This window comes from Biomphalaria glabrata, chromosome 8 (assembly GCF_947242115.1).
Source record: "Biomphalaria glabrata chromosome 8, xgBioGlab47.1, whole genome shotgun sequence".
NCBI classification, from domain to species: Eukaryota; Metazoa; Mollusca; class Gastropoda; family Planorbidae; genus Biomphalaria; species Biomphalaria glabrata.
Window position 1 is genome coordinate 34,669,838 of NC_074718.1, and position 27,122 is coordinate 34,696,959.

At 35.8% G+C, this 27,122-nt stretch overlaps 1 protein-coding gene across 1 annotated transcript; it reads left to right on the forward strand.

The window, feature by feature from the left end:
* Window positions 1–1,429: 1,429 nt before the first annotated feature.
* On the forward strand, window positions 1,430–24,940 carry LOC106078951 (uncharacterized). Its single transcript, XM_013240048.2, has 16 exons — window positions 1,430–2,018; window positions 2,924–3,054; window positions 3,194–3,323; window positions 4,092–4,160; window positions 7,757–7,863; window positions 9,108–9,192; window positions 9,282–9,536; window positions 13,596–13,690; window positions 14,854–14,970; window positions 18,086–18,146; window positions 18,677–18,787; window positions 19,326–19,390; window positions 20,258–20,329; window positions 20,479–20,581; window positions 21,246–21,312; window positions 22,605–24,940. Exons 1-16 carry the CDS (start codon window positions 1,866–1,868, stop codon window positions 22,721–22,723), a joined length of 1,740 nt encoding a protein of 579 aa, XP_013095502.2. The 5' UTR covers window positions 1,430–1,865; the 3' UTR covers window positions 22,724–24,940.
* Window positions 24,941–27,122: the final 2,182 nt, after the last annotated feature.

Consider the following 27,122-nt stretch of genomic DNA (forward strand, 5'->3'; position numbering starts at 1 on the left):
TTGTTGATATTGAAGTATTATTCTATTAATCTCAAAGCTTTTTCTTCACTTCTGGTGCACAGTTCATTGTAAGTATTTGACATCGTCATACCATTTCACTTCGAGCTTTTTATCAATGTTCGATAGGTCACCAGAAGGTAAATTTTTTTTTTACCAACATGTTTATATGACATTTATCACAAATATCAGAGTGACTTTATATTAGGCCTACTCCTTGGAACATTGCTACATTTTTAAAGTCTGGGACTCTTCAGTCCATTCAAATAACAAGTTAATAGGTTTCACTTCTAATAATATAACAGGGGCCTAAATGCCGCCTAATAAAAAATAATAACAATATTCCCAAATGTGATAGGTTTGAGTTTTGAGTTTAGGCACATTGGCACAATTTATGGCCATGTCGTGCCCGTAATCCTTTAAGGATCACTCTCCCTTTATATAACAAGAACTAAATTCTATACAGTTAAATCATTAAAAACTAGGTCTATTCACAGTTAATATAGTAAAGGTAGTAAAAATTTAATAATTTGGTAAAAATCTTATGTAAATATTATATGTTCACAATTCATAAATCAGATCTTCGTAGATAACCCCACCTCCCGGATAGTGACAACTTATCTCGCAGCCTTCTTCGTTAATATTCCTATGTAGATTTTACCAGAGGCTGGTACAGCTACAGACTTGGAGTCGGGGAGCACATGAGGCGCCCTGACCGCTCTTCTCGACCTGTATGGCGACATTTATGCACTACGCAAGACAGCAGGGTTTCTGTCCAGGGCTGTTGCAAGAGAGGATTTGAGCCTCTCAAGCCCTCACTCAAATGGAGTTTGATGATGATGATGATGACAGACTTGCCACATCATCAGAACATTTCTCCGTGCACACTGTTCAAGAGACTATAATGAATTTTGCTTCCCTCTAATGAAGCTGAACCCTAACAGTAACACAGAATAAAAATTAGTTCATCTATATAATAATAAGTCGTTATAAGCTTAATCGTTCCGGAGGAAATTTAACTCACACAAAAGTAAACATATATTTTTAGGTTTCAGGCATATATTTAGTGACACAGAGTAGCCTACTAAGGAAGCCTTGCTGTGGGACGCCATTACATGTTCGTACACTATAAACATTCTTAGGCCTACGCAAAAATGATCTTCTAACCAATTATTATTATTTCATGGGAGCTGGGCTGCGTTCTATGGGCTTTTTATGCTGATAACATTATATTTTATTTGATACGCTTGTTAATTTTGTCTTAAATGGTTTGCCTAAGAACTGGTGCTTATGCCATGCCTCTATCTTAACCTTCTTAGGTTATATAAGTACCTGTCCTAATTTTAAACTAGAGCATATGTTTGTTATTCAGACAAGTGTCTTTAAAATTGTTAACCTTTTATTTGAAGTAGACCATACGCTTAGGCTATGTACCTGCGAAGGCAGATTCAGTCCTTTTTTAAAAGGGTGTTGGTGGTGTTTTTGTTAGGGGCGTTCATCTATAATTAAATATCATCACACTTACGCACTTTAATTTCAAGGATAATTTTCAAACTATGTTAAATAGGGGAGGGCGGTGGGATGTGGTGGAGGGTGATCGCACCCTAGCCTCTCCTCCGGATACGCCAGTGATGGTTGTCCTAAAATTGTATCAAGACGATTAACAAGGCTATGCTGACTGATGTTTTTGGTTGCGTGTAGATTGTTTGATAGCAAGTGACAGAATAATACGTTTCTACCTCATGTAAATATATCAGCAATACATTCGCAATTTCTAATATAAACAAGCCACAGAACATTTTGTTCTCTCTGTACGCCAGTTAATTCTTCTTTTGAATGTGCTTTGTGTGAACTAGAGCTCAAAGAAAATGTCGATCAGTGACAGTGCTGTGTTAGATCTCTGTGAGGAAGTGTGGCAGTGGCAGCTTCGAGAAAGTCCTGAACTTGGAACGTTTTGTGGAATTCACCAGAACGATGACGACTGGGACGACATAAGTGTGGAGGCGTTCCGGAGAAGGGAGGTAATGTTATGGGAACGTATACTAATTTGTTTCAAATCGCAAAAATATAAGCATCTTTTCAAACACCAAAAATATAAACAACATCTAGGCCTTAAAAATAATTTTCTCACCAGCAAGTACTGCACTGCAGCTGGAGAATATAAGCAAACCTTTTTTTTTTACTTAATTCTATGTAAACTTACTCTGGTAAAAAGTTTGTACAAATGTACAGATAATATTCTCACGCACGATATCAGATATGGCTAGAATTTAGCAAGATCATCTTTTCTTTTTTAATTAACAGAAAAAGAATCAATAAAAAAAATGTAAACCAGTTAATTAACTAAATTAACTATTGGTAAGTAATTGCTCTTGACTCATGTGGTGGTATAAGTTTAACTAGCTCCCTTTATACTTTGAAGGTCGCCGCTTTAAAGTTTGAAGCTAATAAAAATAGATAACTATAAAACTTTCTATTTTCAAAAGCGATTCGCTGGCAGAGTAGTTAGTATATTGGCTTGAGGAGGATTTAGCAATCGAGTTCTAATTTGGGTCGTTCACCTTTTTAAAAATTATATAAATGCATTTTAAAAGCGATCACTCAGATACCATCTTCTTTCTCCAACTACCCCTTTCCAACTGGTCCAGACAAGTGATCATAGCGCATGAAGTTAAACTAAACAAAATAATTGGCACAAATATTTTTTTATTCTTTGTCTAGATCTATTACAAATTTAAATACATGACTTATCCAAACTAATTGATACAACTTTAAAAGAAAAAGTATTTTTTTATGTTTATCTTGTTTTAGTGTTAAAGTGAAAATTTCAACAATAGAAAATGTATTCTATCCATGATTTATTAGTTTTAAACTCCTATTGTTTAGTTGCTTAGTAACATATGAGCTAATGTTGTTTTAATTCTAGAAAGACTTGCAAGATTTTTTGAAGAAAGGAGAGCGTATTGACACTAGCTCTTGCATACCTGAAGTTCTTCTTAGCTACACACTTCTGCTGGATAATATAAAACTATATCTTCAAGGTTTAAAGTTTAAAAGGTGAGATCACCAAAGATAACTACGTATTGAAAATTAAAGAAAAAAAAAGTAATTTTTATATGGATGCCAACATATTAAAATGCACAAATTTGTTTAAGCATTGATGCCTGATTTGTTTTTCACCAATCTTATCGTTCAGTTATTTACTGCCCATCAACTATATGGAAGGAATACAAACTGAATGTGACCTAATGATCTCTTTCATGAAATTCAACACTAAAGAAGACTTCAACAAATATATAAAGAGACTTGAAAGACTACCACACAAAGTACGTCTTTAAAAATAAATTATAATTTGCATTGCTGTCTCGATCGAAATGCTATTTAGTAATTAGTAATTTTATTAAGCAAAACATCTTAAAAGAGGTATAACTTTTAAATATCATTGCATGGATTTTGAAATATTTTGTATGCGTTAATATTCGTCAATATTGTATAACAATGAAATATTTTTGAGAACGTGTTTTACAACACTATCAGATCGCACCACCCCACCTCCCAATTCGACAGGCCAGGGGAAGGGCGGGCGAATTTTGTATAGAGAAATCACATTATGTGTGTATATATATATATATATATTATATAAGGTACTGCCTTCAGAGTACTTCAGACCCTGTGATCTAGACTAGAGGGAACATGTAAATAAATTGATCTAGTTCAAAGAAAAGAAATCCTTGCTAGAATATTGATGAAGCTCGGTTAATTCTATTGGTAGAAAGTGAACACATATCCTTGCTTATCAAATAGTGGATTTGAGCAACATACTCTGCTAGCTTTGAAGCAGAGTCAGCCTTAGAGGGTGGCAACCGCCCAGGCACCGCACCTTAGTGGGGCCCCGCGATAAGGAGTGTTTTTTGTCACACCGTCAGCCCATCGTACAAATATTAGCGACCCTAATATGTCACTTGCACAGAGCCCTGCACATTGCGTAGGCTGCTTCTGCTGAGTTTGAATAAGTATTAAATTCTATTATTATGTATAAAATTTGATTTATGTAGTTCGCATAATATCTAGACTATACATTTTTTAAAAATCAGGTTGAACAGGTATTGGAAGCTTTGAGGCAAGGTATACAAGAGGATGTGGTCTATCACTCGGCTTCAGTGGTAGGTGTTGGCATAAGGCGTAAACATATGTAAAGCGCACTAAATTCAAACTAAAATGTGTAACGGAAATAAATTGTGCACTGTGAATTGTAAGCTAACTAGTATATTTGGATTGAACAGATTTCTGTGACTTTAGGTTATAGATATTGAGAAATATGAAATAGGGTGATGCAATAACTTATGACCTAATATACTCTATAAACATGATTTTTATTTGGTTTACAAGCAATCGCTTTAATAGGCCTACAATGAAGTGCCTATTTATATTTTTGAAATAACAAATTTAAAAAAAAGTCTTTACTAATTTATGTTATTCTTATGCTAATATCAGGGAGCAGTCGCGGTTAGAGGTCTGTAGCTTATTGTGAGAACCTTGTCCTGTAGTATAGTTCTCATTCTATTGTTACGTTTTTTTTTTCACTTTTCTCTGACAATGAATTGTAAGCGTTTCTTGATTTTATGCATTCGGGGTTCGTTGATTGGATGATATTCTTATCAGGTGGTCAAACTGTTTTATTCTTATGACCCATAAATGCAGTGGCATAGCTAGGGTGGGGGAGTTGGGGTCCAAATTTGAAAGCCATCTCGGGCCTTCCACTCGGGCCTCCAAATGAATGTCCTATTATTTTTTTTTTACATTAAATATTTAATATTAGGCCACTGCCATGTAATCTTGCTATTCACGTGGAGTCAAAAATAGGCCCTAATATACATAATTGATCTCCATGATGTTATAGATGCCTTTCCTGCACAGAAAACACGACGTTACTCGATATGAATTTAGATTTGTCATTTGTGCATTATTTCGCAAATAAACAACGATATTATCTATTAAATGAGTCTTAATGATTATTCTTTTTTGTTCATTTGACATATATATTGTGCCAATTGGAATTGAGACACATGGGCGTAGCCAGGGGGGGGGGGTTTGGGGGTTCAACCCCCCCCCCCCCCGAAATGAAATCCCCCCCAAGGGGGGGGGGAGACGGACTTTGGTGACTGATTTTTTGCTTTGATTTTGTTAATTTTAGGTGAGATTTTAATACTAAACCATTACTTGCCCCAGCCCAGCTAAAGGGGTTTTGAGTTTAAAACACATACCAGGGGGTTTAGAGTTTAAAGCCCCTACCATGGGATTTTGAGTTTGAAACCCCCTACCACGGGGGGGGGGGGGAGGGAAAGACGGACTTTAGTGACTGTTTTTTTGCTTTGATTTTGTTAATTTTAGGTGAGATTTTAATACTAAACCATTACTTGCCCCAGCAAAGCTAAACGGGTTTTGAGTTTAAAACCCCTATCAGGGGGTTTAGAGTTTAAAACCCCTACCAGGGGGTTTTGAGTTTAAAACCCCCTACCAGGGGTTTTGAGTTTAAAACCCCTACCAGGGGGTTTAGAGTTTAAAACCCCTACCAGGGGGTTTTGAGTTTAAAACCCCCTACCAGGGGTTTTGAGTTTAAAACCCCCTACCAGGAGTTTTTGCAGTTAAATCCCCCTCTTCTATAAAACAAAAACCATAAAAAATGCAAACGATAATCCCCAAATTCCAAGTGCACAGTTAAGGAAGATTTTGATTTTAAAACCCCCTCCAAAATTTACGATAGACCCCCTCTTCAATATGAAAAAAAAAAGCAAATTATGCACTCAAAATGTTATGAGCGTAGCTAAATGGGTTTTGACTCAGTTTTAAGTTTAAACTCCCCTCCAGTGGAGTTTGAAGCTAAAAAATACATCTTCAATATAAAAAACAGCAAATTACACACTCTAAAATCTAAGAGCGTAGTCATATGGGTTTTGAGTTTAAACCCCCCGCCAGCGGGGTTTGAAGCTAAAAAATACATCTTCAATGTAAAAAAAAAGCAAATTACGCACTGAAAATGCTATGAGCTTTGCCAAAAGAGGTTTTGAGTTTATATCCCTCTTCACAAGGGTTTGATGCTAAAAAATACCTCTTCAATATAAAAAAAACAAACAAATTAAACACTAAAATTATTTGAGCGTAGCCAAGCCAATTGGGGCTTTTGAGTTTAAACTCCTTTCCTCCAGATGGTTTTGAGTTTAAAATCCCCCTACAGAGCGTTTTGAGGTGGAAAACCTCTATCTTCAATATTACTCTAAAGCAAACTACAGTTACCAAATTCTATGATCGTAGCTAAATGGGGTTTTGAATTTAAAAAACAACAACAAAGACCTGACATTTTTAGTTTTAAACCTCTAACAGATGATTTTGACGATAAAACTTCACTTTTCGATATAAAATCTAAAGCAAACTACAGTCACTTAATTCCAAGAGCGTATCCAAGAGAGGTTACACATTTCTACCAGTGGCGGGGCTCCATTAATAAAGTGCAGTAAATAGTCATCTGCCGAAATGGAAAAACACTAAATGTGGCTCAAAAAAGAAGGCTAAGACAGATTTTAGGAGTCAGTTATTGAGATCGGGTCTAAATCAAGGAAATCCTATGCCGAACTGGTAGTCGACCCCTTAGTAAAATTGTGACAGAGTGTCGCATGAGGTTAGCGGTACTTGTTCTCCGACAAAATAAATTACGCATAATAAGAGTTGCGATGATATCCTAGTACAAATTGGCGCCACACATTAATGGAGGTCCTCGGAGCAGGTGGGAAGAGGCTTCAGAAATTACCAGTGACAGATTTTGTTAATACAGCTTGACGGCAATTGCGCCGAACGGCGCGGCAGGGTCTTAGTAAAAAATAGCACATAAATTTTTGAAATAAGACTTTTTAATAGCAGGAAAATGCACTGTAGAAACCTCAGAATATGCATTTTGTTGGCATTCTATGCCAGAAATATTGTTTGGCGGCGGGGCTCCGCCCCGCGCTAGGGTGAGCTCCTAGAATTCCCCTAGACCACCTTGCTGGCAATGGCAGGTAGTCAACAATTTTTCCACTAACTACAGGAAGAACCTATTCTAGGGGACAATAAACGTGTTCCGAAAGAATGGAGGGTCAGAATGTAATAAAGATTATGAACACACACACACATACATATATATAATTTTTTTTTTTTCGCGAGGGGGGGGGGGGGGGCTGGGGGGGGGGGAATCCCCCCCTACCCCCCCCCCCCCCGAAAAAAAATCCTGGCTACGCCCATGTTGAGACATATATATTTATTAAGTACCTGATCTCGTGTCATGATGTCGATTGTGAAAATGCAGGGGCCCTAAAAAGGTCCCCAAATCCCTAGCTACACTACTGCATTAATGTACTAAGAACCATGTCACATATATCCCTCATGATTACAAACCTAGATCTATTTCTTTATAACCATCTTAATACACAAACAGAAAACCATTTGATTGAAAACATGGATTGGAAACCATTTTGATTTTTAAAAAATCTTTTACTTTATTCTTCTACAGAATTTCTTTTATTCTTCTTCATAATTTGATGACACCGCAGATATCTTTACGTTTAAAGAAACATTTTCAGGCACGAACAATGTACGATAATTTTCCTGTGACAGAGTTTAGGAGCCAATGTGATGCTTCTTTGTTTATATGTAAACGTACTTTAATGTTTGCAAGAGTTATTAGAGCTGTTATTGTTGTAATCTATGTGTATCGTACATTGTCCAGATTGATGTACCCAGACAGATCAACCTAATAGTGACCACTCCGTTTGAGAAACATGGATTTTTGATGCCATTTAGAGGCAAACTTCCTGAGATTGAAAAAGCTGAACTGTAAGTGGTTCAATCGAACAAGCAGGGTCTATAATCAGGTCAAAAATATTTTCTCTTAAAGTGTGTGTTGCTTCCCTTGTTAAGCACGACATCAATCTTAATGATTTCTAGTACTGAATTACCTGGTGGTTAAAAAAAAAAAGTCTCATGTCCTTTTACACTTTTGTGGATTCAACACTGCCCATGTAAGTGAGTGAATTCACCTACCTATGACCCTGTCATAAGTCTGTTATAGATATAAGTAACAAAAGTAAAGTTCCTGATGATCTAAAGGTCATCTGTTTCTGTGGCCCAAGGTTAACGAGGTTGTCATATGGGCAGAACAACAACCAACCGCCTTGATTATGATGATGATGGTGACGAACATGATAATGATGACGATGTACATGATGATGATGATGATGATGAAGAACATGATAAATATGATGATGATGATGGTGATGATGATGGTGATGATGATGGTGATGATGATGATGATGATGATGACTATGAACATGATGATTATGATGATTATGATGATGATGAAGAACATGATAAATATGATGATGAGGAACATGATGATTATGATGATTATGATGATGATGAAGAACATGATAAATATGATGATGAGGAACATGATTATTATTATTATGATGATGATGATGATGATGACCATGATGATAATGATGATGGTGATGATGATGATGATGATGATGATGATGATGAACATGATGATTAAAATGATGATAATGATGAACTTGATGCTTATGATGACCATGATAAACATGATGATGATGACCATGATGAACATGATGATTATAATGATTACGATAATGATGATGAACATGACTACTGACTGAACGTCTCACTAAATGCGTGATACAATAAACGCACTAAACACTTTATAAAAAATGAATGGCTTTGAACAATCTATATTCACAAGATCTTTTGAGTTGCTACCATGTTTTAATATTTAAAACATAAACAGCTACCTCTCTTTCTGATCAAATAAATATTTTATATATGATAATTTCTAATTTCGATTCAAATAATATATTTATATTTTGGACCTGATTATTATTAGTATATTTTTAATACGTTGACTTAAATAGAGATGGAAGACTTAATGAACATATAACATAATGGTATGACCTCCAGAAACCATCTAATTACATGCATTCATTATTTACTTAAAATAGATGTTTCAAACACAGTACATATACATATATATACATATTATATACATATAATCTTATTTCTTCTAGAGATCAGCTCCGACTGAAAGCAGAAGAAGTTCTAAGGCTGAAAATTATCCCTTCCTGTCTGAAGTTAAAAGACTTCATAGAAAATGTAACGTTCATATTTGAAACTCTTCAAAATTTTAGTTTTGATTTTAAAAAAAATGAAAAAAAAAATGATTATAAATTTACTTATTTCAGATCTACTTCAAGCACCTCCGTCCAAAAGAAGGGATCAATTCACTTAAAGATGGTGACCTCTGGTATCAGCAGTGTTTGAACTTTTACTTAAGCTGCTCAATGACCCCACAAGAAGTTCATGAACTGGGACTTAAGGAAGTTGATCGAATCGAAAAGAGAATTCTAGAACTGGCTGCAATAGAAGGACTAGGTCGAACGTTCCAAGAAATCTCTGCAGCTATCACCAGAAGACAGAGAAACTCTTTTTCAACTCCAGTAGGTTTACATTAGATGAGCTAAGTTATTTCATTATGGCTTTTTGTTTCAAACGGAATATAAATAATTAGTACTGAAGAAAAGTTGTAAAAAAATTTAGTCCATCATATTCTCTTGTTCTTTAGTGTGTTGAACAACTGAGACTCCACTAGTGATCCGCTGAATACAAATGGCCATGTTTCTCTTTGAAAATATCCTTAATTCTGTATTCATTAGATCCTTTTTTTAGTATTACAAAGCTTATATCAACTTGCCCTGTCTGTCTTCTACACATTTTGTACACGTTTTTTCACCTACACCCATTCTCGGATCAAGATAAAAAATAAATTGCACCATTATCTATTGCCCCTAACAAAATATGAATCAATTGAAAATTGACCATTTATTATATCAATTAGTCATTATTAATTATTTTTGTTTTTATAAAGAATATATATATATATAAATATTAAGTGTAATAGTATTAATTAGTTTGGACACATTTTAACCAATTACTTTTGTTTATCGCTATTGAATACTTTTAGCTTTCTCAATGTGCTATGATCCTATCCCTTATCTGGACCAGTTGGGCAAGTGGGGGTAGACAAAGAAGGGGGAATCTGGGTCAATATTACCGTGATCGCTTTTTAAAAGCATTTTATAAAAAAAAGTTGTACGACTTGAATTCGAACTGGAGGGATCAAGCCTCCTCAAGCCGATAAACTAACAACTTTGCCAGCGAAATGCTTATGAAAATGGAAGGTTTTTTAGTTATATAATGTTAGTTAAAAATTTTAAGCATTCAAACCATATATTCCATATAGCTTATACCGCCACATGTCAAGTACAATTTTTTCCCTTGTTCGATTCCCTTGTTCGATACCTTTTCAGACCTTGCAATTTATTGGGCAGATGATGTAAAGGTCATCCGTTTCTGTGGCCCACGATTTACGAGGGTGTCATGTGGTCAGCACAACGACCAACCGCCTATACTTTTCCCCAACTAGTTTCAGGTACCCATTCTTCAGATGCGTCCCATGATCCCTCGGTTCGTAAGCCAAGCGCTCTACCTTTCACCAAGCCATTTTAGTAAACAGCCAAACAGATTATATAGCTAGATACAGTGGCGTAACTAAGGGGGGGGGGAGGGGGGGGGAGAATTTTAAAATCCCCCCGGGCCCCCACCTAGGGGGGGCCCCCAAATGGGTGTCCGAAATTTATTTGTAAATACATAAATTAATATATTGATTGACAAATAGTGTCAAAGGGTGTCTTTTTTTTTTCAACATTTATGGATTAAATTTTTCACAAAGACTAAACCTAGATCAAGGTCTATCAGTACGTTGACTTTGTTGACATTTTAAAAATATTTTTTCCCACAGAGATCACATTTTTTTAAAGTTAGTTTTACATTTCAAACTTTGTTGCCACGAATAAAACTGCATGACATACAGCGAATTCCAGGTATCTTGTTACCTTTACTAATAATAGATCTAAATGGCGAGTATTTTATGGCTACACTAATTAACCTTGAAGCAAAATTTAGAGAATCGAGTATAACAGATCCAAAAGTTATTCTTAATAATGCTAGAATAGTCCATTATTCGGGTTTGGCGTCTATAATTTCAGAATTAAACTTCACACTCGAGTTATTATCCATCTATTCATCTTTCCTCAATCCAATGGAAACTCTATTTTTATTTCCATCTAATCCTTTTGCTTTCGCACAAAACATAAACAACAAACAATGACGTAATATCATATAATATTAGCACATCCTTCCTTTTGAAGTTATTATCACACCCTTCCTTTTAAAGTTCTTAAATTTGGGGGGCCCTATGCGAAACGAATCGCGCGGGGCCTAGTCTGGGTAGGGATGAGCATAATGTCAATATTTATTTTTTTTTGAATTAGAAAATAGGCCTACTTTCGTCTTTGCAATACATTTATATCAAATGAAAGCTCGCAATGCCACTTTTTTTTTTATAGGCAGCCCAAAATGTCAATTTCTTCTATTCTTCAGGAGATTTGAATAAATTCAAAAAAAGTTCAGGACTTTATCGTATATTTTGCCTTTTCATGAGATTTCCTGGAGGCCCTGCAAAATCAGGAGGTCGCGAAAACCCTGTTTTTTTTATATACGTTATAATGGTTTAATTTAATAATGTACACTTAGAATTAGCGCGGGTCCTATGAAAGCGCGGGGCCCACTGCGACCGCATAGGCTGCAGTGGCCTAAGGCCGGCCCTGTCTACTAGGAACTTTAACAATTCGTCCACTCCTGGTTGTCTTGACTGGCACAACAAGTTCTCTAGACGTTGGTCTATAACTGTCTGTTTCGTTTGTTCCAACAGTTTGCAGTTCATTGTCTTCATCGGTATCATAGTACCCAGAGATGTCTTCATCGAAACTCTTATTCAAAAAGCGTTGATTTCTTCTGTATGTTTTTCCGTTTGTCCGTTTGTCTTTATGATGTAAGATCTGGGTGCTGAATGTTTTTTATGACAACTGCTTTCTGCCATGTTTGACCTAGACGAACTCTCCGACAGAATAATCTTTAGGTAGTCTTGCTTTTGCATTGTAATTCACTTTGCTTTTCATCTGTCGTTCGTTGAGTAATGTCTCTGCATTTTCAGCTACCGATTCAGTTGGAATGATTCCCTGAGTTTTCTACTCGTCAGCAGTTGTGATGGTGAATATGGCAGTCCACTTTTCGGAGTATTTCTATACTCGAGAATAACGAGATATGGATCTTTCCCACTTTTGTATGCTCTGAATCCTTTGCTTGCGCACCAAACATAAACAACCAACAATGACGTAATACCATATAATATTAGCACAGAATCTTCTTCATGCAGAGGAAAATTAAGAATTTTTTGCCTATCTTGAATTCTGGTCAAAGCTCTGGCGCCCAATTAATATAGTTCAGAAGAAACTACAAAAGTCTGGACTGCATATACGGGAAGCTGCTAAAGAAATTAGTACCCATTCATGCTTTCTGCAGAATGATGAGAAATTGACAAAAACCCAATCCATCGAAAAAGCAAAAGAAGGTAGTGAATACTATGGATTCCCTGTAATCAAAACAACCAGAAGAAAGAAAAGACTTAATGGGAAGTTCAGTTCTAATGTAGGACTGTCAATAGAACTGCAATTCAAACGTGTTGCGACAGAAGTGCTGGACAGATTTCATATGGAGATGAAGGGCAGATTCCAAAGGCTGGAAAGAAAATGGATACCTTTGGGTTTCTTCTTGAACCTAGACACCTGTTAGATGAAGACCCGCTTATGACAAACTGTGCTACTTTTCCCTTTTTTGTATGATGAAATAAATGGAAAATCGCTTTTTTCAATGATGTCATTGATGCACGAGCACTTTTCATCAACAAACCAGTAATACAATCATCAATAGACATATTGAAGAAACAGGCTTCATATGGTAATTACGTGTGCTCAAACTTTGCAACCTCCTGCGATTACTGCTAACTCAGGCCACTTCCATTACGTCATGTGAGAGATCATTCTCAAAGGTCAAGTTCATCAAAAGCTATCTCAGGAGCACAATGACACAAGAAAGGCTTATCATGGCTTTAATGTCAGTGAAGTCACAAATACTAGAAAGTATCGATGTAGTTGATGTTATAGATGTCTTTGCTGCACAGAATGCACGACGTGAAGCGATATCAATTTAGATTTGTCACTTGTGCATTATTTAACTAATAAACAAAGGTATTATTCATTAAAAGAGTCTTGATTACTTTTTGTTAAATTTACTGATATACTGAACCAATTTGATTTGGGGCTTATATATTTTTGCGTACATTATTCCATGTCATATGTCGAATGTCAAAATGCAAGGGGCCCCCAAAGAGGTCAATCCCCCCGGGCCCCCAAATCCCTAGTTACGCCCCTGGCTAGATATTTAACGTTGAATGTTTTACTTGACATTTGTCATGACAGAACTATTTATTATACAAACTACATTATTCAATATTCTTTCAGTGTATAAATATAATTGTTACAGACTTACAACTACAATAAGTGCACGCTGTAATGTCTATACTAAAACATTTCTTTTAGGACGAGGTTGTAGACTATATCCGAAATCTTTGTTATAACATCATCAGACCAAAAATTACACAGAATTTCAAAAATCTGTCGGACATTCCAATGATGTGAGTAGATTTAAGAATACGTAATCAGTATTATAAGCATTTTATGACAAGACTATACAAGAAACATAATTTTAAAAATATAATGTGTTTGGTTGTGGTACATGCTAGAGAGACATTTACACAGCTAAAACCAACCTGGAAATCTCCTCACATCTCAAACAAGACTAAGATAATCTTTAACTCTAATGTCAAGGCGGTCCTACTGTATGGTTCTGAAACATGGAGAACAACTGAAGCAACAACAAAAAAAGTACAGACCTTTATCAACAGATGCCTGAGAAATATCCGTGTGATTGTCAAAAGAGTTGAGCCGAAGCCTCTTCGAACTCTAGGGTTGTAAGCCTGCTTGAACAAAACCGTTCTGTCTGGAAGAGGTCCAAGTCAATGCCTATATAAGACATTGCTATTTCCAACGTATACGGCACTCTGGACGCATGGACTAGAATACATGGCCGAAGGCCAAGCACACCGGGAACCCCACCATTTGCCTATGTTGTACCAAGCCAACCGTGCAGGACTCGCCATTAGTGTAACGGTCCCTTGAGAAACGCGGCGCATGGATTATCGACAGGGACGTGGAAGCTCTCTTTTAACTCCGCACCGTGCAATGGGAAAGCTCTCGCATTGCCTTGGACACACCCACAGGAGTTTTGTTTTGCTATTCATTTAGGCTTATTACTTCCTCAAGTAATCGTTTCCATCCGGGTGCCACGTTGAGGCAGAATAGCATACCCGCGTGAGAAATATCCTAAAAATACACTGGGGTACGACAAAGTAGAAAACACCAAACTGTGGGAGATGGATTTGTCACACCCTTAGAAAAGATACCAACAAGAGAGCTAGGCAGGCTTTAGAGTGGAACCCCCAGGGAACAATACGTAGAGAAAGACCAAAAAGAACATGGCGACACAGTATACTAGAGGAAGCCGAGAGGACCGGAAAGAGCTGGGAAGCCATAAAAAACTAGCAAGAGACCTTGGAGAGTGGAGTGTTTTTTTTTTCTGAGGCCCCATGTTCCACGAGTAACCCCAAGGAAATAATGATGATGATGACATATTAGACAGCAATATCTAAAGAATTTATCTACACTATAATATAGACAATATTTTATTCAATTCTAAAATGGGTTTTTATTGTTTGAGAATAATGTTTGCATCTGACAGCATCAAACCAGTGCCAGAATCAAGGAAGAGTTCTCCTATTGCTTACTATTATAACGGGACTCCTGATGGCTCAAGAGAAGGATGTTTTTATATCAACAATCATCATCTGGAAGAATGGTAGGTTCAATTGTTTATTTCTATAACTTCTTATCTTATAGATTAAAGACGTTACTTCAAAAGAGAAGATTAATTACGTCCTATGCGTTATTTCTATAACTTCTTATCTTATAAAATACAGACGTTATTTTAAAAAAGAAGATGATTACGTCCTACGCGTTATGCCTCTAGTCATGCATGTTAACCAATGACTTAAATTTTGCCAAGTCACTGGTTTTCCTGGCTGGCTCATGCAACTCATCATGGGCGTAGCCAGGATTTTTTTTCGGGGGGGGGGGGGGGTTGGGGGGTGGATTTCCCCCCCCCCCCCCCCGCGAAATTTTTTTTTATATGTATTTATGTGTGTGTGCCTACAAAATCTTTATTACATTCTGACCCTTCATTCTTTCGGAAGGCGATTAATGTGCCCTAGAATAGGTTCTTCCATGAGTTAGTGGAAAAATTGTAGATTCCCCGCCAATACTAGCAATGGGGTCTGGGGGAGCGCCAGGAGCTCCCCAGCGCGGGGCGAAGCCCCGCCGCCAAGCACTATTTCTGGTATTGAAAGCCAACAAAATGCATATTCTGAGGTATCTACAGTGAATTTCCCTGCTATTAAAAATTTCTATTTTAAAATCCTAATGTGCTATTCTTACTGACTTAGACCCTCCCGCGCCGTTCGGCGCATTTGCCGTCAAGCTGTTTCCATAAAAATCTGTCACTGGTAATGTCTGAAGCCTCTTCCCACCTGCCATGAGGACCTCCATGAATGAGTGGCGTCAAGTTGTACTAGGAAATCATTGCAACTCTTCTTGTGCGTAATTCATTTTGTCGGAGAACATGCCCCGCAAACCTCATGCGTCGTTCTCTCACAATCTTACTAAGGGATCGACTACCAGTTCGGCATAGGATTTCCTTGATTTAGACCCGATCTCTATAACTGACTCCTAAAATCTGTCTTAGCCATCTTTGTTGAGCCACATTTAGTGTTTTTCAATTTCGGCAGATGACTATTCACTGCAGTTTATTAATGGAGCCCTGTCACTGATAAAAATGTGTAACCTCTCTTGAATACGCTCTTGGAATTATGTGACTGTAGTTTGCTTTAGATTTTATATCGAAAAGAGAAGTTTTATCGTCAAAATAATCTGTTGGGGGTTTTCCACCTCAAAACCATCTGGAGGGGTTTTTAACTTTAAAAAAAAAGCCATCTGTAGAAGAAGGGTTTAAACTCAAAACCCCCGATTGGATTGGCTACGCTCAAATGATTTGAGTGTTTAATTTGCTTTTTTTTTATATTGAAGAGGTATTTTTAACATCAAACCCCTCTGAATGGGGGTTTAAACCCCTTTTGGCAACGCTCATAGCATTTTGAGTGCGTAATTTGCTTTTTTTCTTACACTGAAGATGTATTTTTTAGCCTCAAACCCCCCTGGCGGGGGGTTTAAACTCAAAACTCCTTTGGCTACGCTCATAGATTTAAGAGTGAGTAATTTGCTTTTATTTATATTGAAGAGGTACTTTTTAGCTTCAAACTCCACTGGAAGGGAGTTTAAACTCAAAACCCCTTTGATTACACACATAACATTTTGAGTGTATAATTTGCTTTGTTTTTAATATTAAAAAGGTATTTTTTACCTTCGAACCCCGCTGAAGTGGGATTTAAACTCAAAACTGAGTCAAAACCCATTTAGCTACGCTCATAACATTTTGAGTGCGTAATTATTTTTTTTATGTTGAAGAGGGGTTTTATCGTAAATTGTAGAGGGGGTTTTAAAATCAAAATCTTTCTTAACTGTGCTCTTGGAATTAAGGGATTTTCGTTTACATTTTTTTTTGTTTTGTTGTATAGAAGAGGGGGAGTTAACTGCAAAAACCCCAGGTAGGGGTTTAAAACTCAAAACCCCTCTGGTAGGGGTTTTAAACTCGAACCCCCCCCCCTGGAAGGGGTTTTTAAAGCTCGAGCCCCCCTGGTAGGGGTTTTAAACTCAAAACCCCCTGGTAGGGTGTTTTAGACTCAAAACCCCTTTGGTTGTGCTGGGGCAAGTGATGGTTTAGTATTTAAATCTCACCTAAAATAAACAAAATCAAAGCAAAAAATCAATCACTAAATTCCGATTCCCCCCCCCCCCCTGGGGGGGGATTTCATTTCGGGGTGGGGTTTGAACCCCAACCCCCCCCCCCCTGGCTACGCCCATGCAACTCATTCCATGCTCTAATAGCACTAGGGAAGAAGGAGCATTTGTACTGATTTGTCCTAGCATATGGAACGAGGAATGTGCCTTTATCTTTGTGTCTTTCAGAGTATTTTATTTGATTTTGTTTTTGTATTTGACGACAATTGTTCAGTGTTTTATGTATAATTGCTACTTTACTTTTGAGTCTTCTGTCCTGAAGGCTTTCTAAATTTAGTGATTTAGCCATGTATATGTAAATCAATGACTTTAACTCTTGTAAGTCGTTTGTTTTCCTGGCTGATTCAGGCAACCTATTTCATTCTCTAATGGCACTTGGGAAGAAGGAGCACTTCTACGAATTAGTCCTAGCATATGGAATAAATAAAATGTGCCTTCTTCTGTCTTTCTGGGTATTTTTATTAGTTTGAGTTTTTGTGTTTGTAAATCATGGTCCAGTGTTTTATGTATTATTGCTACTTCACTTTTTATTCTTTGTTTGTTTGTTTGTTTTATATGTTTTGGATGTTCCTTCAGAGTTGAAGATAATTACTTCCTAGTCCAAACCTCCCGCAGGACGACGGGGGATGGGAGCGGGCAGGGTTTGAACCCGGGACCATCGATGAATCTGAACGACAGTCCAGCGTGCAAACCGCACGACCAAGCAGGCATCTTTTGCCCTGAAGTGTCTGTTAATTTAGTGATTTCACTAATGGTGCTACTCTAATCAAATGCCGGTATTCGTTTTTCAACAATCTCACTGCACTTTGCGTTTGTTCTAATTTCTCAATGTTTTCTACGTTGACACCTAGATACATCTAGGACTTAATTGGTCTCGACGATGGTAAAAATCTGGCACACATGCTGATGAACTAAATATGAAATCTCAGTAGTCTTCAGTTGGCTTCATAGGATCAGTGAAAATTCATTTAGTGGAAACATTAATTGATTGATTTTTTCAGTTACCCCTTTCAGCTCACAGCCGTGGCACTGCATGAAGGAGAACCAGGTCACCATTTACAGGTAGATCAACATCAATTGTTCTTGACCTATTTGTCTGGAGGGAGGGGGGAAGGCTGTTGAAGTTCCCTATTCTTTCCATTTAATCCCTGTCATAGATGGATTATTCCATTAAAAAAAAAGTTATCTATCGTAAAAATATCAACTCTTTTAAGTAAAATTATTAATTTCTAGTTCATGTAGCAAATTTAGCATATGAAAGAATTTATAACACAAATCAAGAAAAGAACATAGGACATGGTCGAATGTGATTTTAGTTATAAATTTAAATGAAGTTTAATAGTTAGAAATAGAAATGAAATTTCCCAATGTTTGTGACATAAATAAATGAAATATAAAGGCTCTACTAAAACAACTTTTTTATTTTGTTTGGTAAATAAATTATAGCTTTTATATAGCGCTACTTTCATGCTTATAGCATGCTCAGAGCGCTATGGCCCAAGTTTCATTTTAAAATTCCGTTGAACAAAAACATTGCGAGCCACTTCAGCATTTTAAATTAATTTATTTGTGTCTATTTTTGTTTTTATTAGGGTACCATGGCATTGTCAGCCAAGAAGCTTCCAAACTTTCGACGATATTCCGATAACGGCAAATACAGCATTATTCCCGCCAAATTTAGTTCCAATACTGCGTATATGGAGGTAAGAAACTGGGAAGAAAATCAACACGTTGGCAGCATCGTTTTAGTGTTAAATGCTTTGAATTGTTAATGTTTTCTATAATAAGAGTATTATGTCATGCGGGTAGCTGTTTGCTGGCTGTTGGATACATTTAACGATGCTGTGCGCTTTGGATTAGTCATTGTGCTTTAGGTGGCTCAATGTTTAGGGTTGGTCAATGTTCTCTAGTGCTTCTCAAGGTGCTTTAGATTGGTTTGTGTCTGTGTTTTTTTTTAACTGTGTGTTTTTGTTTGGCCAGTGTGCTTTTGTTTGGACAGTGTGTTCTGGTTTGGCCAGTGTGCTTTGGCTTGGCCAGTGTGCTTGGGTTTGGATAAGGTATGGTCAACTGCCTATTAGGCGTGGACCCACTTGCATTTTAAATTGTAAGTCTCGCTTCATAAAATCTTACACACATAATGATAATGGGACTTCATAAATAATAGTAACATTAACTTAAATACTAACTAGAATGTCAAATTTAAAATTGAGATTATCATAATATTTTTCTTGTCTCTTCTAGGGTTGGGGGCTGTATGCAGAATACTTGGGAGAGGAGTTGAACTTGTATCAAAATAATTTAGAATTGTAAGTCTAAGCTTTAGATAGATATAAAGGCATGTTACTATCATTGTTAGCTATTATAAATGTTGTTTTCAAAGTATTTAAATACTTTCGAACGTTCAAAGAATTACGTTCAGAATTGACCCACAGTGAAGAAAATCACCAAGGATCACAAAGAACATATGATGGTTTGAGAGCCTCTTACAATAGGCCTATATCTATCTAGATATACATATATAAATATAAGCCTACAGAGCTAAATCTGGAAAACCTAACAATATAAGCTAACATTTGATACTGAAGCAACAATATGAATGATAAAGTTTGTATTTCATTAAGCAGACTAAGCACAATAAAAAACCAATTCAACATACGATTATACAATTTTAAACATTCCTGGCAATAAAAACTGCAGAAAATTATCTTCCTAAACGTGGAGCAGAACTAATAAAAAGAAAATAACTTCTACCGTGCCTCTACACTGTTGGTTGACACGATGTAAAGTATACAATTGTAAGATAATACAAGTTAAACTTGTCATCTGTTATCTATAACCTATGTATGTAATCGGCTTCAAAATGAAGATAGGCCATATTCTTGCTAATCAGAAATAAGATTTTACAAATATTTTTGACCACGAAAGAGGAGCTTTTACTCAGGGGCATAGCTAGAAATTTTTCATCGTTTGGTGGCCCGGGGGCTTGACTTTTTTTGGGGCCCCTGCATATTGCGTAATATTTAATTTTTAACGTAAAAAAACAGTCATTTGGAAGCCCCTATCAAGTGGGGGCTAGGGGGATGATTTTCAAATTCTCCCCCCTCCTCATTCCATCCTAACTACGACACTGCTTTTACAGTATCATGTTTAATGATAAACTTGTGTTTCTTCAGGATAGGACGCTACAGCTGTGAGTCTTTAAGAGCAGCTCGCCTGGTCGTGGATTCCGGACTTCATGCTTTTGGGTAAGTGTGCTAATAGTTCATATAGTTTTAAGAAAATGTATTATCATACTAAGTGAATGATTGACATTATAGACATATATTTAGTGACTCGTGATGGTGTCAGTTTTAACAGTTGGCGCTTAATTCAATTTTTAACTCATCGTGTGAAGGTGGAGCAGAGAACAAGCCATTCAGTTTATGGTTGACCATACACTCACTAGCAGATCTGAAGTGACCAAAGAGGTGGACAGATATATTACTATTCCCGGGCAGGTAAACAGAAAAATATTCAGTTTATATAGGATTGATGTCTATATTTTTCTCATATTTTCTAAAAGTTTGCATCTTTACTTGCAGAGGGTGAAGACAGTTACAAATCACAATGAAGTCATTTAAATGGCCATAGCATATTATTATCTGAGTATTCGAATTGAATGAACAAGCCACATTTTACTAAGAGTTATTCATTTTTATTGTGTTATTGTGTTGTTTTTATTTTGTTGCAAACATTTCTTTAGAGTTTAGACGATCCGTTTAGGGCCTTGATGGGGAAAAAATGCATTTTCCGAAGGCCCCGATAGAATTCCCCCTTCCCGTTCCCTACACTACATTTATTTTGGCCTTGTGCCCTCTAAAAAAGGGAAACAATAAAGCGAATGAAAGGGGTAAGGGTCTCCATAAAAAATCCTGCCTAGGGCTTACATTTCTTCACTAACGTCTAGTTTTAGGCTACAATGGTATGGTGATCTTCTATAAAGAAACGTTTTGTCAGATATATTCATAAGTAGGCCTATTAGAAATTTATTTCGCTTCAGTACGTAGTGTATATATTGTCTAATAAATCATGTTTGTGTTTTTAGGCATGTGCTATTAGAAATTTATTTCTCTTCACCAAAAAGTGAATATATTGTCTGATAAATCATCTTTGTGTTTTTAGGCATGTGCATATAAAGTTGGAGAAATCAAGATCAGAGAACTGAGACAAAAAGCTGAATTACGCTTAGGTAAAACATCATATTGTTACTGTTAATCTAGAGTTATTCCATTGTGGCTAAATAGCTAGTAATACTTTTCACAAAGATGCACATCAACGGTTATATTTTTAGGACAATTGTTAGAGCCGTTTTCGAGAACTACGTCCACACACCCACCCACACAATGCCCATGGATATGCAAGCTGAATAGAGGGATTGTAATAAATTATTTTTTTAAACTCTACCATGCGCACAACCATCTAGCTAGTGCAGAAGGTGCGCACTAAACTAGACAGGACTAAAACGGACTGTTCTGATGTAAAATTTATTTCCAAGTTTGAAAAACTATAACTTGTAAATGTAGAGTTGTGTGGCATGGATGTTACATGTAGGCTTCTTCAATCTTTCAGCATCCTCGTTATTTCATCTAACATTTTCATCTTATCTTATCTTATATATTACATACGTTACTTCAAAATAGAAGATAATTACGTCCTATGCATTTCATGTGTCAATCTAGTCAAGCATGTTAATCAATGACTTACTCTCTGCCAGGTCGTTAGTTTTCCTGGCTTTTCAGGCAACCCATTCCATTCTCTAATAGCCCTAGGGAAGAAGGAGCACTTGTAAAAATTCGTTCTAGCGTATGGAATAAGAAATGTGCCTTTATCTTTTTGTCTTTCTAAGTATTTCATTAGTTTATGTTTTTCTATTTGTAAATTATAGTTTAGTGTTTTATGTATAGAAGTTACTTGACTTTGTAGTCTTCTGTCTTCGTCTTATCGTATTCCCTAGTGTTGAAGTGCTTGCCTTAGACTTACAACAGTATGTGACTCTTCATATCTAGATCACAACGAACAAAATGTTTTTAAATAGACATCTTGTACACCAAGATCGTGTGGTATCGTTATAGCAGGCCTGAACACTGACCTGCGACGTCACAACCTATGGGCAGTTTAGACCAATAACTTGTTGCCACGTCGTACAGACTTGTAACGTGGTAACGAGCTATATGTCTCCGCTGCCCACATATTGCGACTTTGCAGGTCAGTGTTCAGGCGTTTTATGACGATTGGTCTTTGTGGTACGCGCTCTGGATTATCGTCTCAATATTTCCAGTCCCAGGTTCAAACCCCGCCCGCTGCCATTCTGCAGGAGGCTTTTTCGCTAGGATTTAATAATCTTCTATTTTTAAGGAATAATCCGAAAGATTTGTTGGTCGGTTAGATTTGATGAATTTATTTATATAGCGTATACCTACATGAGATTGATTTAGTACTGTTGTGTATACATATTTACTGTTTCACATTCCTTTAAACCAGGGAACAAGTTTGACATCAAAGAGTTTCATCAACAGATACTGTCATGTGGAAGGATACCTTTGAGAACCCTGGAGAAAATTGTTGACGATTACATTTGTGAAGTAGAGTCTAAATGTTAACAATGGTTACAGTCAACTCTCATACTCAGTGTATCTTATCTTTAAAAAATTAATAACGCGTAGAATATTACACTCTATGCACATCCATGTTTTAATCTTATCCATGTTAATTAGAGACTTAAGCTTTGCTAAGTCATTAGCTTTCTTGGCTGATTCAGGCAACCCGTTCCATGCTCTAATGGCACTAGGGAAAAATGAGCTTTTGAACAAATTTGTCCCTGTATATGGATTAAGAAATGTGCCTTTAGCATATAAGTATAAAATAGATTATATTAATTTTCCCAATGTCCCAGTAATTAAATCAAATTAAAAGTCACTGTTTCATTCAACTGTATTTACCTTTAAGCTAGTAATTGTGAAAATTTATAAAGAGTCCACCCAGCTCTTAAAGGTATTTGACATTAGATAGGGAAAAGTAAAGGCAGTTGGTCGTTGTTTTGACCGAATGACACCCTCGTTAACCGTGGGCCATAGAAACAGATGACCTTTACATCGCATGCCTCATAAATGGAAATGTCTGAAATGGGAACTTTCAGTGACTTCACCCATAAATAGCATTATGTTGATTTTTCTAATGTTAAATATAAAATATAACCCAAACCTAGTAGCCATTTTAATCCCCCCCCCTTCACTCCCCCAAAACTGGACAACATTTCGGTTCTGTTGTTATTAACCCTAATTATTGTCTTGATACTGTAATGGTCAGAAATGTATTCTAGAAGTAAATTGATAACTTTCAATTTCTTTGACTCCGTAATCGGGCATTATTTGTAATGTACTCATTTTGTATGATTTGGAATATAAATTCTCATTAAAAGGTGAAAGTATTTTTTTTTAATGCTTTTACACTTTTTAAAATATATTGTCTACATGTAAACTAAATGTCAGATATATCTTACTCTGACATCAAACTATGTACCTTGCCTTCCATTAAAGACAAGCATATCAACCAACGCAGTTTTTTGTCTAATTATTTCAGGCAACTCGACTGTTTGAGGGGATTCGTCTTGCTAGACATTTCCTTTATTTTCTTTGACTTTTATGTGTTGAGATTGGCGAACTAATAGAACTTCCTCTTTTTTTTTATAAATTTCTCTTTTAATGATACAGTTGTGAAATTATTATAAAATAATAAACAGCGAAAACAGTTTTTTTTTCTTGTAGATCCCACGAACCCCCATGTCCAACTTCGATTTAATATAGCTTAAATAAAAAAAAATATATACAAATCAGTGTTTAAAATTAATCCTGAAAATTAAAGCATGTTTTCTAAATGTCCGTATTCATCACCCAAGCAAGTATTTAAAAATTGTTTTCCGTAAAAAAAAAAACCAACAAAATAATAAAAAAAAAAAACACAAAAAAACGACCAAATAAAAAAGTTTCAAACATTGAATTTTATTAACCTGTATTAAATTCATGACCCTTTATGACCATTAACATTGCAATATCTCCCAAACAAAAGGCACGTGTTATATCAAATAGTAATTTACACTGTAACATAATGCGAGTCAAACAATAAAATATGACAATGGAAATGTATCACACTTTGTACTTTCTCCACTCTATTGACCATAATACGGGAAGGTCTTAAATACCAAACCAAATATACAACCATTTACCCTCAATAGACATGCCTGAACATACAGAAATATTAAAATGTATAACTATAATAAAGTATACACGTATTGTATATGTTATAGACTTTAAAGCTTAAACAAATCTCCTGAGCCATAGACATCATCATTTAATCTTTACTAATGTTCCAAGATAGACAAGATACATTATTATAAAGATGGTTCTCACAATTTAAATTTTACGACCCCAAGAAAGCTATAGAACAATTTATATGGTCGACTCTTGACCCAATGACCTTGAGCCATAAGGTTACATTTTATGTAACTTTATGAGTCTTTTTGATAAACATTTCCGAATAAGCTAATAAGCTCACCATTGAAGATTTTAATACATGGTGGCAAGCCATAAATTCAAAGCTGTCCATTGTATCAGGTGTATAAAATAAAGTGTAGCTTATGTTTTATTTTAAAGGTATAGGATAGCTTTTGTGTTCTTTTAGCACTGCAGACTCAAATGTTCTGAACTCTTTTGTTTGTAAAACAATTTTTTTTTCATTTATGCCTTCAAAGTTGGCAACACGAAAGCTCCATTTAGCGTCCTTCACATTGTTTAGTCTGCAAGTGTCTAATTCTTCATAAATAGTTGTTTTTTTTTCAAAACAAAACAAAAAAACAAAACAAAAAAGACAAAAATATAAAATTAAAAAAAAATGTTTTTTTAACCCCCCAAAAAACAACAACAAAAACCCACAGACGTACGAAATTTATTTAAACAGATCCAGTGATCGGCCATGTATTCCATAATTAATAATTGTTTTATGATATTTAAATAAGATTAAAACATAGATGCAAGAACATTAATCAACAACCCAAATTATCATTCTAATTTTTTTTCTTTTTTCGCACAATAATAATTTAAACTTTTCTATTTGCTGAGTTTCTTCACTACCAGAAACACATATGCATTTTTTTTACTGTGGATTCTCGAGTATCAATAAAAATCATCAGCTAGATAATACACAAAGTTAGTGTGAAACATAAGCTTGTGGTCGGGGATTAGGCATACAAAAATATTGCATTGCATGAATTAGCTCTATATGAGGATTGTCAATTGAACTGCATATACAACTATACATACGACATATATATGTAAGTGCATAAAATGCTTCATTGTTTGTTTTCATCACACTTTTAGAAGACCATAAATAGCTGCTGATTGGAGTAAATATTTAACATCTAATTTAGTACAGGGTTTCCCAAACTGTGTTCCTCGAACCCTAGTGCTCCGTGAGGCCTAAATGGGTGTTCTAAGAACTACTGGAATAATTAGCTCATTGGCCATCATGTGAATAAACATCTCTACAAAAATAAGCAAAGTGTTCCGCTAAATACTTAGAATGTGCGAAGTGTTCGATTAGGGAGTTTTTTCTGCGTTTTGAGATTCAGAGATGTGATTTTTGGGGGGCATCAACAACGCACAATTTCTCATAGTAAAAAAAAAAGCAAATGAATTTATGTTACAATTACAAAATGGCGGGGAAAGCCAAAGAAGATAGCAGCAAAGTTGTCCAAATAAAAAAATGACTGTCTGGAGCTGTTAGACTGTAATGACGTTTGAAAGTCGAGACGTTTTGAGATGTCTTTTTGAATGAGTTTTGAGTCGATATTGTTACAGACACCTCTCGAGAATATGATTGACATACTAAAAGGTCATTCTTAGAAGATGAAACTAGATCTATGTCTCTTGTTTAAAAGATTTCGATTTTTGAAATATTGGTTTCATGTGTCATTTTACTTGTTTAATATTTAAACATGAATCTCTGGGTAACTTTCACAATTTGGCATTTTTTTTGTCTTTATTTATTTCTTGAAATTAAATATTGGGTTAACTTTTCAAACTAATTTATGCTTCAAGACTATTACTAAAGTAAAGCAAAAGTTTCCCTTTCAGACCTTGCGATCTGTTTCTATGGCTAACGTGTAAGCCAGGGTGTCAGTTGGGTGGATTCAGGGGCGCCTTAAAAATCCCCAAATTAAAAAATCCCAGTTTTCACCGACATTCGAACCCAGGACGTCAGTTTCAGAAGCCGAGCACTTAACCGCTCAGCCACCGCGCTCAATACTTAAAATCACACATTTTACAAATGCTTAGAAGGAAAAATGAAATCAGATCTTGACTCTATACACTTGGCATATATAGAAGCCTGATAGAATAATGTAAAAACTTAAGTCCAGCAGGGTTTCCTGTGTGTATGTGTAGTGTTCACCCCTGCAGCGGTCAATCATATTGTATCTTTCAATCGACACACTGGAAAAGTTACATGATATATATATATATATATATATACACGGTGCTCTTTTGTGACGGTACACATTAGTTCCACGTACCGGCACTTTTTCAAATGTGAGGAAAAATTATTTCTTTTCTTGTATTTTAACGTTCATTATTAATTTATTTGTAGCCCTACTTAAAAGTTAGGCAATCCATCACTGAGTACCAGCACCTATTTTTTTTACAAAAAATAACAACAACAACAACAAAAAAAAAACACTGTATTTATATAATTTATAATTTCTTTTACATCTATAAAATATACATCTTTTGGCTGAATGAAAATAAGCGGCTTATGTTTTCTACACATAACTTTTTTTTTTTTTGGATATCAGTTAAAAATATATATATATATAACATAATACTATAAATAAGGAATGTGCAAGATGTATGAACAATCCCATCCTGAGACAATAATATCTGGATAATAGCAGCACACACATGTATAGTCATATTGAAGATTATTTTAATAATTCCAACACACACACAT